General features: G+C 44.5%; 1 protein-coding gene across 4 annotated transcripts in view; it reads left to right on the top strand.

The window, feature by feature from the left end:
* The window catches only part of WWOX (WW domain containing oxidoreductase), a 918,690-nt gene that overhangs the window by 660,960 nt on the left and 243,471 nt on the right, over positions 1-14,259 (top strand). Inside the window, exon 9 of one of the 4 annotated variants that reach the window (XM_081513859.1) lies at positions 9,483-10,278. The exons of 2 other annotated variants lie outside the window; for them this stretch is intronic. In XM_081513859.1, coding sequence (XP_081369985.1) covers positions 9,483-9,629 — 147 coding nt within the window. In that variant the 3' untranslated portion in view covers positions 9,630-10,278. Of the gene's footprint in view, positions 1-3,764; positions 3,844-9,482; positions 10,279-14,259 lie in introns of those variants that run through there. One more of the 4 variants, XM_081513873.1, reaches the window with a different exon arrangement.

The following is a 14,259-nucleotide window of genomic DNA, read 5'->3' as shown; positions in this document are numbered from 1 at the left end:
GAACGTTTCAGTTACTGAGCAAAGAATTTGATCACCTAGTCTTTGTCCTGGCTTGTTGAATTCCATGAGAACACAGTGTTTTATATCTGCAGTGCCGGCGATCCTTTTTGCAGGAGCTGGGGAGATTTTTCCATCTAAATGGCTTAATTGTTACTCTGCAGGGCAATCGTAAATGTAAATCGACTTAATATGGCTTGATTGCTGGTGATGACTGTCTCTCTGATGGTGCCAGCCAGAAGTGCCACTCAGAAGGACATGGACAGACACTCCCCTGGACCAGACACCCTCAGGGACCTGGGCATTTCAGATTTAAAAAAAATGAAAATATTGCTTCATGATATAACTAGTTCCTATTAGCAAAGTAACAGGTGATGTAGCAAAATCATTAGACACCCAGAAGACAAGGTGTTTACCTTCACCATTTGGTGAAGGTGCTTTTTGGTGTCTTCCCTTCACCAAAAGAGTTCTCTATGAAATTTCTTCATGAACTCACATCTCATCGTCTGCCTTGATTAATGTTTGCTTATTGGAATAACTTTGAAAGGGAAGTTGCTCCCATTCACGCAAGCATATACAGGCTCCCAAATCACCTACTTCCGACTTTTAATCTCTGTCACCCCAGCTTTCTAACAAGATGAACAGTCCAGGAAGACAAAAGAGAGAATTCTGAATTTTAATTTGCTATTTCCTCACACACACAAAAATACCCTAAGCTCAATCAATGCCCAGAAATGAAGGCCAATAGATAATGATTGGGGGTGGGCGGGAGCGTGGATGTCCCACCCATTGTTTCAAACTCTAATTAGGGAAAGGGAATTCAGGATCATTGTCTTCTCCCAGTGTCTGGATTCGACGTTATCATTGTGTTTACAGAGGGGATCAGATTCCCAGCGCCGGGTCCTCACACAGGGCTTACCGTCCCATCTTGATAAAACAATACCCTAAGCGGAATCCGAAACACGCCACTGCCAGAGGAAGACCCTATGCTGCTGCTGTGGAGGAAGCCACACATTAGCAAACAAGTTTGCAGGCCAGGAAGTTTTAATCAGTTCATTCTCCTCCAGGAGGGATGATGGATGGGGGCCTGTTGCAGAGGGATTTCCTTTAGATAGAACAATAATGCCATGCTCTCGAGAACCTCGCTCGACAGCAGAAAGCTGTGATTAATCCCCCAAAAGTCAAACATGGGAAGACTGGCAAGATGAGATTATTTGCTGAATATAATTAGCCACAATTATCATTGAAAAGAATTTGGCAAAAGGGGTGTGGGATTCTACTCTTAGAGGAAAAAAGCTCTGTAAGGAAGGATTATGAGTAGGATAACCTTATACTTTACTGTTTAATCAGTCTTGGATATTTTTTGAAGTGAAAAGAGCCATACTAATAATAACTATTCAGGAAGAGAGACATAAATTAGGATTATCTGAAACCCAGTAGGGATGAATGATCACCTTGTCTATTAATAAGAAGGCAAACCCAGTCACAAAATCTGCAGAACCAAAGCAATCATATCTGGGATTGACTCTGAGCTAAATCTCTGATAGATTCTGGGAAAGATTGTCAAATTATGACAACTCAGAGTCAAGAAAATCGTTCCTCCCTTTTCACTGTATGAAGTTACCATAGACACTTTCTACTGCAAATGAAAGAAAACTTCACCCAACTGGAAAATATAGTTGTAACGAGGAGATCAGGTAATGCTTGATCCAGGGGCTAAATGATCAGCACCTGGTTTACATCTTTTTTATCCTTAGTTATATTTCCTCCACATTGGTACCATTTTCTGATGGGCTCATGTCTTGGACATCATGACAAGTACCAATAGCTCTCAGCCATATCTTCCTAGGTTCAACACAGTGGGAAAAGACCAGAGTTTCTCCTTTTGGGGATTCATTCTGACTCAGTTTGGACCGCATGCTCATCCTGAACTAGTCTCTGTAGTGAGAGATTTTGGAGTTTGGCAGGGCTTGGGTGGTAGGATTCATCCCGGTGCATGTACTGCAGACCATCCAGAGTTCATGGCCAAGAGTGCGGGAGGCTCTGGTTTCCTAAAATCGAATCTGAGTATCATTACCAGAATAGGTGGAGGTGGTTTCATGGTGGACTGAACTCAACACCTACCTTTTGTGTACTTGCTGACGTGTGAGTCCGTCAGTGGGAGCTGCTTCTCCACAGTTGTGTGTTAATTCGTCGAGGCCCATCTGGTCAGATTCCCCATTTCACCTACACCTCACTCATTCTTTTCTTAAACTCAGGACTTTCTGGAGACGACAAAGCCATCAGTTGGGAATTTTCTCCATGCTCTCAATCACTACTGCCACCACCTGGAAACACATCTTCATTCCCCGGCTACAGAAGCCCGTGCCCTTGAACTTAACCACTCATCACACTTGCAGCTGATATTTAATGTCTTTTCTTTCCTACGTGACTAGCTATAAATGGGTAGGGACTGTATCTCTTGTGCTCCCCCAGAACCTCTACCATACCTCATGGGAGAAACAGTAATTAACATGCACTATTTTTTTTTTTTTTTTGCCATTTTTGTAGTTTAATGAACATGTAACATGACACAGTTCTACAGTGACCAATTCCTTTTTTTTTAATTCATGCCCTGTTTATTTTATTATTATTATTTTTTGTTGGAGTATAGTTGATTTATAATGCTATGTTAGTTTCAGGTGTACAGTACAATGATTCATTTCTATGTCTGTCTATCTATCTATTTATCTATCTACATATCACATTCTTTTCCTTTATGGTTTATTACAATATATTGAATATAGTTCCCTGTGCTATACGGTAGGTCCTTGTTTATCTGTTTTATATATAGTAGTGGGTCTGTTAATCCCAAATTCCTAATTTACCCTTCCTCCCTTCCCCTTTGGTAAGCATAAGTTTGCTTTCTATGTCTGTAAATCTGTTTCTGTTTTATAAATAAGTTCATTTGTATCATATTTTAGATTCCACATGTAAGTGATATCATATGAAATTTTTCTTTGTCTGGCTGACTGCCCTTAAATATGATGATCTCTGGGTCCATCCATGTTGCTGCAAATGACATTATTTCATTCTTTTTTATGGCTGAGTAGTACTCCATTGTGTGTGTGTGTGTGCATATGTGTGTGTGTGCATATGTGTGTGTGTGTGTGTGTGTATGTATATTCTTTATCCATTCATCCCTGGTCAGGAACTAATCCCACATGCCATGTGGTTCAAAATAAAAGGGTGAGTTTTACATGCTCTAGATCCATCAAGAGCTGACTCTGCTCCTCAGCTGCTCTGACAGAGCTCTTCTACAGGACTCGTTGGATAGGAGAGAATGAGACCAGGTGAGTTCTTAAAGCTTTTGCCTGGGAATGACACCTGTCCTCTCAGCCCTGTTTCATTGGCCAGCGGAGGTGGCCCGGTCACTTGTTGGAAGGGCTGCACTCTTGTGGGAGTGGACAGTAAATAACTGTGCACAGCGCTGTCTCCCCCGGATGCTAACGTGATGTGTCTTCCTGCCTTGCTGCCCCAAACCCTAAGGTCATAACCACCAATAGTCCTTTGAATTTGTGCTTCTCACCTCTCTCAAAAGCTTGGATGATCTGCTCTCTGCACCCCCACGCCAGCCCTCAGAGTTCCCATCGCCATCTCCCTTGCCTCTGCAAAATGTCAACCCAGACCGAAAATGCCCCCAGTTTTACTCTGAGTACGAAGAACACCCAGGTGAACGGTTTGCCCCAACTCATTCTCGTCTCCGAAACCCTCCTTTGTCTTTTCAGAGAAAGTCAAGAGACACGGAGAAAGTGTGACCTACTTTTTATTATCAGCACCATTTCATCTGCAAAAAAAAAAAAAAAATAGACTTTTCTCTTCTTATTACTCTGAGCATGAAAATAAAATGTTTTCCAAAAGACCTGGCTTTGGCTGTTGCGAGGCAAGCCAGGGACTTGTTCCGAACTCTGATGAACTCCACGAGCCAAGGCATCCCATTTTTTTAAAACCATAATTGACTTCCAAGCTGCTCACCCTGTCCATGGACAATATGAGGTCCTTTTCTCCAAATATCGGTGGCAAGGTAGGACAAAGCCAGCTCCCAGACTAGCTGTTTGCTTGATATTACACTTTGCCAGTCCAATATAGGTCACATTTCCAACCAGATTTTATACTTATCTCTACATTACACCTTGTAGCAAGAGGGGAAGAAAAGAGCTTCTTGACATCTTTTTGAAGAATGGCGCTCTTTAAAAAAACATAAGGGAAATTTTTTTTCAAACACCTTATAATGAGGGTATTCAAGTCTGCAGGCAAAACAGAGCTGTTTGAAAAGACATTAGCCTCAAAACCGTACTGCGCGAGAATACAGCCAGCTCCGTCAGGATGCCACGGTTGTTTTGCCATCACTTCTCACTGACTCAAATCGCGGGCCGAGCAAAGTTGGAACTGACATGATTTCTGCACCAGCAGACGGAGCCCGGGTGAGTTCACCGGCCATGGGAAACGTAATAAGCTCAGGAGAGTAAATATAATCCTGCAGCATTTAAATCCAAAAACCAAAGGAAAAGGAGCATGTCCTATGTTAGCCTTGAAAAAGAAGTTGCCATTTTCAGAGAGCTTTCACAGTCCTAAGCTTCATCGAGTCTCTCACGAACTTTGTCACTGAGATGGGAGAACCTCCTCACCTCCTCATTTTCCCCGCCGAGGAAACCGAAGTGCAGAGGGGTCGCAGGGATGCCGGGTGTCAGCAGGTCAGGGCGAAAGGAGAGGGCACGGGCTTCCTGTGACCTCTTTCTAAATCCCGGCTCCTCAAGGAAGCAGAGCGCAGGGCTGAACTTGTAGTGGGATGTCAGGGAGAATGTAGGCATAGCCCCCCCGCCAAGGTTGTCCCCGCTTCTGACACCAACAGCAGGTGGAAGAGGTGATTCCCAAACTACCCCCAGGTTGACATCTGCTAGAAGGACACGCAGAATGCACCAGAGCTGTTACATTCATGATTATGGTGTAGTACGGGACGCAGGTTAAAATCAGCCGGCACACAGGTGGAGCCCAAGAAGCAGCTTCATTGTCCTCCCCTCGTGAGAGTCAGGGCGCCTGGCCTCCCAGTGCTGACGTGAGACACGCCTGGAGACGGCCGCCCAGGGAGGCCCGCCCCAGCCTCAGTGCTCGAGCCTGCACGGGGCTCTGTGACGTAGGCATGAGGGATCGATCCATCCACCGTTCCCATTGTCCCCAGCCTGCCATGCGGCCTCTCTGGAGTGGCCCCTCACCGCCCTAAGGCTGTGAGGGCGTGACCGGTCCTTGCCCTCAATCCCGTTCTTCAGACTGTCCAGTCTGACCCAAGCCCCCCAGATTAGAAAAGACACTCCCGTCAGGAGCTCATTCTACGTGCATTGACTGCCTTGTGTGGATCTGGAACGGCTCTTCTGGGCCTTGGGGTCCGACCTTCCCGTTTACTGAGGAGGAAACGGAGACTCACAGGTTGAATCCATAGTCCATGAAGCTGATGAGCAGCCCTGGATCCTCAAGAGAGATTGAGTGTCCCGTGTCTGGGCACCATCGCTAAGCAATAAGAACCTATTAATCATACTAAAAGCAAGAACTTAAAATGAAGCTCTTATTTGGCTAGAAATAATGGCTTCCTGAGTGGCTCAGATGGTAAAGAATCTGTCTGCAGTGCAGGAGATTGGGGTTCGATCCCCGGGTCCGTAAGATCCCCCAGAGAAAGGAATGGCAGCCCACTCCAGGATTCTCCCCTGGAGAACCATGTGGACAGAGGAGCCTGGTGGGCTCTATACAGTTCATGGGGTTGCAGAGTCGGAGATGACTGACTAACACTTTCATTTTTCACTAAAATCTGTGAGGAAAAATATTCCACAGCCAGGAGTCAAAATTTCACCTTCTTTTCCTTCTTCTCCTTCTCCCCTGCCCACTCTGGCTATAGCTCCCCCCAAAAAAACAGCATCATCAGCCTCATTTATACTCCAGACCATCCCCAAAGTCGAGTATCATTTTCTTCTGCCTGAGTTCTTGATCCTTCCTGCTATCGTGTGTACCTACCTCTCTGATAATCTAATTCATGTTTTATTTTTTTCTTGGGGTGAGATACAGAACATTACCTGTTTTAACAATTCTGAAAATTCTACCTGTATGTATAATGATATAAACTTTCAATTCACAAAGCATTAGCAGCTTTTATCTAAAAATCTCTCTCGAGGGTAGGGGGGTGATGTTTCACTCTTCCTTGAATCAAGTGGTACATTGCTTTTTCCGATTGGAAAGAATCAGTCATGTGAACTTTGTTCTTCCAGAATAATTAGTTTCTATCTGCTTCGGAAATGTTAGAGCAAAGAGGGGTTTCTTAAATGGTGGCCTAGACTGATTGGTAGAAATCATTCCTCCACAAGATGCTGGTTAGAAGGAACAGGCTAAACAGCCTCAAGGAAATTATCCCGGAGGTCTCTGAGATTGCCTGGAAGACCTTGTGCCTAATGAAGGGGTTTGACCTGAGGCTAAGGATTCACAGGCATCTTAGAAAGGAGCTTCCTGATGTGGTTAGACCAGTTTAGAATGCTTTAATATCGGCAGTGGTTTTTTGTTTTGTTTTTCAGTTCGCTTTTGCTGGGGGAAGGCTGTTTTTACAAGTTTGTTTACAAAGTGGAACTTGCTGTCACCATTTCTATGGGGAAATATTTATTGATAAAATCAGGGTAGTGGCATAATGGAAAGAATCCAACTTTGGTGTCAAAATAGCTCACTTAGACCTGCCACAGACTAACTTATGGTCTTTGAGTAAAGTTATGCTACAACTCTCAGTAACCCAGAGTCCTTCTCTATCAAATCCTTCTATGGTTGTTAGCAGATATTGGTGAAATATATGTCATTATCCTCGAGTGTTCATGTGCTTCCCTCTTATCCAACATTTATTGGTCAGTTTCTGTGTGTGTGTGTAAACATTTATGCCTTCAATAAGCTTATAAGTGGTTGTTCTGTAAGGTTTGCTATATGATATTAACTGTTTAAGTATTTGAGGCTTCCCAGCTGGCACAATGGTAAAGAATCCACATGCCAGTGCAGGAGACATGTGTTTGATCCCTGAGTCAAGAGATCCCCTGGAGAAGGAAATGGCAACCCACTGCAGTATTCTTGCCTGGGAAATCCCATGGACAGAGGAGCCTGGTGGTCCACAGGGTCGAACAGGACTGAGTGTTTGCGTATTTAATATTCGCAATACTTTGTGTTCATCTCTTCCCATCACTTTGTTACAATGTGATTTAATTGTTGTGTGGCTATGTGTCTGAATATGTCTGTCTCTCTCATGAGACTCTAGCACACCCTGGGATCTCAGTATTTTTATTTTTTTAAGTGTGTGCATTGTTCATCTCTGTCTTATTAAAACATGTTCATTGGCTAAGCCTCGTGTGAGCCATGTGACCCTGGCTGGTCGTTGCTGCCACTGGGTGGCAGCACACCGGGATTGAGCAAAGGACCCCTCACTGCTTGGATGTAAACACAGAAGTTCTACACTGGCATCAATGTGACACCCATGTTTCTGAGTTACTGCTCGAAAGGAAAGCTCTCCAGCAATATATGTCAGTGAAGCCGGGGGTAATAATCACCCTATTGCTGCAAAGAAATGCCCTTACACTTCTAAAATGTCCTGTTTGAAGTTCCTAGCATCTTAACCGGGAACTCACTGGGACATGTTGTTTTCTGCTTATTTCCATTTGGAAAGCCATAACTGTGAAACAGAAGGGATAATATTCCAAGAAGGGGGATGCACCTTTGTAATACCTTCATGCTTCACCGAACTATAAAGACTTCAGTTTCTCAATGAGAACCAGGCTTTCCCACGTATCCTTTGCCAGAGATTTTTAGAAAGGAGGGGGTCTCCACCTTCACGAGCTTGCTTAATACTCTGTTTCTCTCCAAGGATGCAGATGCTGTTTCCATTTGCAGAGTGATGCTTTGTTCCACAGTTAAGCAGGGCTTGCAAGAGGAGAGCCTGGCTGAAGCCCTGGCCCCGAACTAACAGGGTTTGGTCACTTCCTGATCTGTTCGTTTTTCATTTGATCACACTCTTGCCTGCCCTGATAATGGAGGTGATATATGGAACTGTATTTTTTTAATTGAAGTAGAGTTGATTTACAATGTTATATTAATTACTGCTGTGAAGCAAAGTGACCAAGTTATATAATGCATGTATACATTCTTTTCTTTTCTCATATTCTTTTCCATCATGGTTTATCATAGGGTGTTGAACATAGTTCTCTCTGATATACAGTAGGACCTTGTAGTTTATCCATTCTGTAAATAAAAGCTTACCTCTGCTAACCCCAACCTCCCAGTCCATCCTTCCCCCAACCCCCTGTCTGTTCTCTATGTCCATGATTCTGTTTCTGTTTTGTAGATTGGTTCATTTGTGTCATATTTTAGATGATATGTAAGTGGCGTCATGTGGTATTGTCTTTCTCTTTCTGACTTACTTCACTCAGTATGGTAATCTCTAGTTACATCCATGTTGCTGTGAATGGCATTGTTTCATTTTTTTATGGCTGAGTAGTATTCCATCATATATATGTACCGCATCTCTTTATCCTATCATCTATATATGGTCATTTAGGTTGCTTCCATGTCTTGGCTATTGTAAACAGTGCTGCTGTGAACATAAGGATGTGTGTGTCTTTTTGAATTCTAGTTGTGTCAGGGTATATGCCCGGGAGTGGGATTGGTGGATCATATAGTATCTCTGGGTTTAGTCTTCTGAAGAACCTCCATACAGTTTTCTGCAGTGGCTGCATCAACTTACATTCCCACCAACAGTGTAGGAGAGTAAAGATATGGCAATATTTCAATCCGACCATGAACATGGCTGGACAGACAAAATCTCAACCTAGAGGGGAGGGAAAAGGACTGGGGAGAGCTGGCAGCATATTATAGCTTCTCTTGCGGCCGCAGGGAAGGGAGAGCACAGGTAAGGAGAGACGCTGTTCTTAACAGCCATTTAGAGCCAACATTAGAGACTCCTAAGAAAATAAAACTTGACCGGTGCCATTGAAATGTAGTTACACATCAAAAGCTAAACCTTTGATGACTTAGTTGGTAAGTTTGTACCTATCGTTTCGGGGCCATTTGTCTTGGATGGGGAACAGCACAGTGAAGCTCGAGGCATTACCTGTGGGTGCTCGTTTTGCAAAGGCAGGCATTGTCTCCTTTGCAGATGTCCTGTGGCTGCTGATGTAGGTTAGTGGTTCATCTGATCCACAGTGCCGCAGCACTGATATCAGGCAGTGTGCACTAGTGTGGCCGTTGCCAGTGGTTCACGTCTTAAGATACTGCAGCCTTGGTTGACGAGAGCTGCAAGCAGCGCCGCTTGATCCAGCAGCTAAAGGATGATAGCCAGCCTGGCCAGGGTGCCTGGGCCCCAGGGTATAGGCAGTTTCATCTGTATGTTCGGAATGGCCAGGGCTCAGGCCATACTGACCGCTTAGTATCTTGAACAGGCTGCCTGCTGCCATCACGGATGCTGGTGGAGTCAAGGACAGCAGGCGGACTGGAGGAGGTTGCGTGGTCAGTCTGCTGCAGACCCTGCCTTCAGGGAGGATGCATTCTACCTGGATCAGAGAAGACCAGTGATGTCCATGCTCTAAAGGGAAGAATGTGTAACTCAGAAGTTTGAGGTGCCCAGACCATCATCTCCGACCCCCCTCCCTGACCCCCACCACCTTCCAGCAAGATGTTTGGCACGTGGGTTTTGTACTTGAAGGACTAAATGGAAGTAACCTGTGCTTCTGGAAAAGATCCCGGGTCTGGGAAGCAAGACAGCCAGCCGAGGACCGACCTTGACCTTGACCTCTGCTCAGTGGGGCGTGGAGGGTGGTTGGGAAATTCATGGCAGCGCTTCCCCATGGCCGACTATTCTCCTGTTGAGAAAATGAGCCTCGCTTTGCAGAGGAAATGAGAAATTGACTACTTGTGAGCAGGAGTGTCAGTGCCTGGCCCATTGTTAAGAGGACATAGACACCCCTGGAGTTTGAGCTTTAGTGGGAAGACCATGGTCTTTGTTTTCCAGCTCCCAGCAGACCTGCCTTTTTGTCCGGTTTTCAGACGGGTGACCCTGGACGTGTAGTTTAGTTTCCCTGAATGCACTGGTTTCTTCATTTGTGAAATAGAATAATACGAAGAAGATATACCTAGTGGCTTGTTTCAGGGACCGTCTCAGCTAGTACATGCCAAGGCTTCGAAATGTGTTTGGTATGTAATAAACCACCAATAAATGGTATTACTTCTTTTATGGTCTTATGTGTCTGTTTGGATGTCTGTTTTTAAGTTCACCAGAGGCAGAGTTTTACACACAGCCCGGAGCTTGACTTGGGGCGGTCGGGCAGTTAGTCAATATCTGATAAATTGACGTTGGCTAGTTGATCTCTGGAATCACCTAAATACTGAGTTGGCCAAAACATCCATTTGGAATTTTCCGTAAACTCTTATGGAAAAACCTGAACAAACTTTTTGGCACCGTGACTCCACCTGAGTCGACATATTGTTTGTGGCCGTGTGTTCTCCTTTAAATCCAGAGTGGAGAGAGGGAACGTAATTAAGGCATAATTATCAGACTTAACCAAGCACTTATTTATCGACTTGGTGCCTGAGTCTGTATCTTTTGTCTCTGATTTTAGTTCCGTCTCAGTGCCCAGTGTTGGGGAATCTGCCTGTGCATCCTTGAATAAAGTGTCTTTCTTCGGAAGCCAGATGAAGTAGGGAATTCTCTCAGTGTGTTTATTTTTGATTTTAACTCTGAAGTTCAGTGAATTATTCTTTTGCTCAGACACATATTCTGAGGCCTCCCTTCTGCTGAAGTTTGCAGAGGTTTGTGCTTAAAACTGAATAAACAGCCTCAGCAGTGTGTGTGTGTGTGTGTGTGTGTGTGTGTGTGTGTGTGTGTGTGTGTGTGTGATATGAATTCCTGCTAGAATGTATAAACCAACAAAAAAAATCATAGTCACAGATCCTGGATGCTGTGGTCCCCTGCTCTTCAAAAGCCCTTTGTCCGTGTGTATTTACATAATGTATTCCCCATGTTTGGGTTTCATTAAACCCGTGAGTTTAATAATAAAGTGTTTGGACATATGCTTTCCTTACCATTTTCCTTGTGCTGAATATTTTTCCCCGTTGGAAGTAAATATTGATTTTTTTGGTACAGATATTTGATGCTTTGGGGGCCTGTTAAAATAATGGTAAATACTTTTCCTAAATAGACAAATTGTAAGAAATTCTGAGAAGCGCTTTCTTTGACATACTGGGGAAAAATAATAGGGAAGTCAAAATGGGAGAATGTTGGTTCTGTTTCATCAACACTTTTATGGACCCGCATTGCTGTGTTTCTGTAATGTTGTGTATAAAACACGGTTTAAACGATCGTGCAGCTTCAGTCTTAGAAAATAAAAAGATATGAACTTGAACCCGAGCTTCCCTGTCAAGAGAATTACAATATGTTGTAGCCCTTGGCTTCGTTCGAGTTAAATTTACAGCATTTTCCCCTAACAATAACAGCAACCCCAAAACACCCCCTTTGAGTTGAAATGTTTGCTAAACTTTATATATATGCATACATATAAATGTACATCTCTGTATATATAATGTATGTTCACATATACTTACATTAGAGTTTTAGGGAATTTCCTTTTTGCCTTCAAATCATTGCACAGAATATCCGAGTCGACATGGTGTCAAAATAATCAACATGTATTTAACGCTCTCTCAGAAAATCCATTTAAGAATAAGATCGTGCATGGGGGGTGATTTTCAGACCGTAAATTGAAGCGTAAATATTCAAATTATTTCCATAAACTATTCAGTTCTGTTGGGCTTTTTATGTTATCATACGGTGAATTTTTTGTATTTAAGTTTTCTAGCAGTTCTCTTTTTTAAGAGCCTCAAGTGTCCCATAAAAAGCAAATACTTGAATTTTCAGTTTCTCGGCACTGCATATTTTTCCTTCTGCTTGCCTTATTTTTATAACGGTGATTTATAAAGACGTTACTAAAGAAAAGGAAAGAAGGATTTTGAAGAGAAACTGCCATATAACACTGCTTAAAAATCTATTTCCAGTGCTAAGGAGTGGAGGGTGGGGGAAAGCCTCCTGGCATCCTTCAGGAGTGTGGTCTGGGATCTGAGTGAGGTGGCCATACCTTGAGTCATTATCTTCTAAAAATATTTATTGAGCTTAGTGGGGAAGGAAGGCACGATGAGATTGCCAGGCTCCACTTCCGTTCCTGGGAGTGGGAGGGTCAGGGGACAGACGGAAAGTCCAGCCTGGACTGCTTGCCCTCAGGAAGAGCCTTCTGCCATTTAGGAGACGGTTTTGAATGGAAAATAGAAGGATGCAGTGTGGGGAGGTGGGGTGGGAGTCTGTTAAACATCACTGGACTCCCGCCTCAGGCCGCGCAGTAAGGAAGACAGGGATTCCGGAAATGCTATTGGGCCAGAGCTGTTGCTTCTCTTGAAATATCACGTCCATCCTTTTTCTTAGTCACAGAATTTTCCAAGAGGTTCTTGATGGTTCAGAATAAGCATTCCCTGTCCTCACTGCCCTTCCAGCAATCTGTGGCCGTGTGGCCAAGTTACAGCCAATGGGACGGCAGGGAAGTCCTGTGTGGTCCTCAGGGGTGAGTCTTTGGGAAAAGGATGCTCACCTTCTTGCTTTATTTGTGCTCCTCTTTCTTCTCTGCTGTCTGGGATGTAACCATGGAGACTGGCATGGATGTGAAGGCAGTTAGGACATGCTCCTTGACCTTGAGGAGCCTATAGTCTTATAGAGGAGGCAGATATAAAAGTAATAAAGTGTATTTTTTTAAATTTGATTTTTGGTGGTTTTTTATTGGAGTATAGTTGATTTACAGCATTGTGTTAGTTTCAGGTGTGCAACAAAGTAATTCAGTTATATGTATACATACTTCCATTCTTTTTCAGATTCTTTTCCTGTATAGCTTATTACAGAATACTGAGTAGAGTTCCTTGTGCTATGCTGTAGGTCCTTGTTGATTATCTCTTTTATATGTGAAGATGAAAGCGTTAGTCACTCTCAGTCATGTCTGACTCTTTGCAACCCCATGGACTCTAGCCCGCCAGGCTTTTCTGTCCATGGAATTCTCCAGACAAGAATCCTGGAGTGGGTAGCCAGTCCCTTCTCCAGGGGGATCTTCCTGACTCAGGGATCGAACCTGGATCTCCTACATTGCAGGGAGATTCTTTACCAGCTGAGCCACCAGGGAAGCCCCTTTTAAATACAGTAGTGTATATTTTTAAAAAATTAAGAAATAGAAGTAATTAACCCACTCCAGTATTCTTACTTGGAAAAGTCCATACACAGAGAAGCCTGGCAGGCTACAGTCCACGCGGTTACAAATTGCTGAGCACGACTGAGCCCACAAACAAGCAGGTAAGCAAGTATAATACAGCACGGAATGTGGAACCATGGGCTCGTCTACCGGCCTGGCCAGAATACAGAAGGACCAGTTGTTTAATTGTCCAGCTGGGCAAGACACTGGAGGAAGGGTCCCAGAGCAGACTTCCACCTGGGCAGGAGTTTGAAGGCAGTTTGCGGTGGCAGCACCAGCCTGAGTTGTTGGTACAACCAAGGGGCTTGAGCCCGACCCTTCAGACACAGAGAAGCAGCCCGTGGTCTGAGCTGCCCCTAAAGTGCTGGGTCCAGTCCCTTCTGAGACACAGAGATGTCTGAGTGTAGCCCCCAAGCCGAGAGACTTCTGAAACTGACCAAGCGGTGACCCAAGGCAGCTCTGGGGTACGACTCTGCATGCCCCAGCGGCCACCTGACCACTGTGGCCTTTTCCTTCATGTCTGAACGAGAACATGCTGTGTAAGACAGTCCTCATTCCCTTCGCCCCTCCAAATGCACTCACCCGCAACCACAGATAGATCCCAGCTGCCATTTCCCTGCTCTCGCAAACCTTGAAGTGGGCCCCGCCAGCAGGCACACCTGCCAAGGAAAATGCTGTCCTCGAAATATTCCTGGCACCCTGCTCAAGAGGTGCCAACCAAATGCTGGAATTGCTGACCTCCCCGAAAGAGAGACCCGCAGCTGCGGCCTCTGGGATGAATTCCCCTGATGGGAGGACCCACTGGAATTTAAAAAGACTTAATCCACATCACAGGGAGCCGGCACATCACCCAGGGCTGGGGCAGTGGTGGTTTCTAGGAGGAACCTTCCCAGAAGGGAGATGACTCAGCCTGGTCCCACCCCATCCTGGGGACCAGACA

This window comes from Giraffa tippelskirchi, chromosome 7 (assembly GCF_054371585.1).
Source record: "Giraffa tippelskirchi isolate mGirTip1 chromosome 7, T2T-mGirTip1v1.2.pri, whole genome shotgun sequence".
Taxonomy (NCBI): domain Eukaryota; kingdom Metazoa; phylum Chordata; class Mammalia; order Artiodactyla; family Giraffidae; genus Giraffa; species Giraffa tippelskirchi.
The sequence above is the reverse complement of the archived record's forward strand: the minus strand, read 5'-3'. Positions and strand labels throughout refer to the sequence as shown.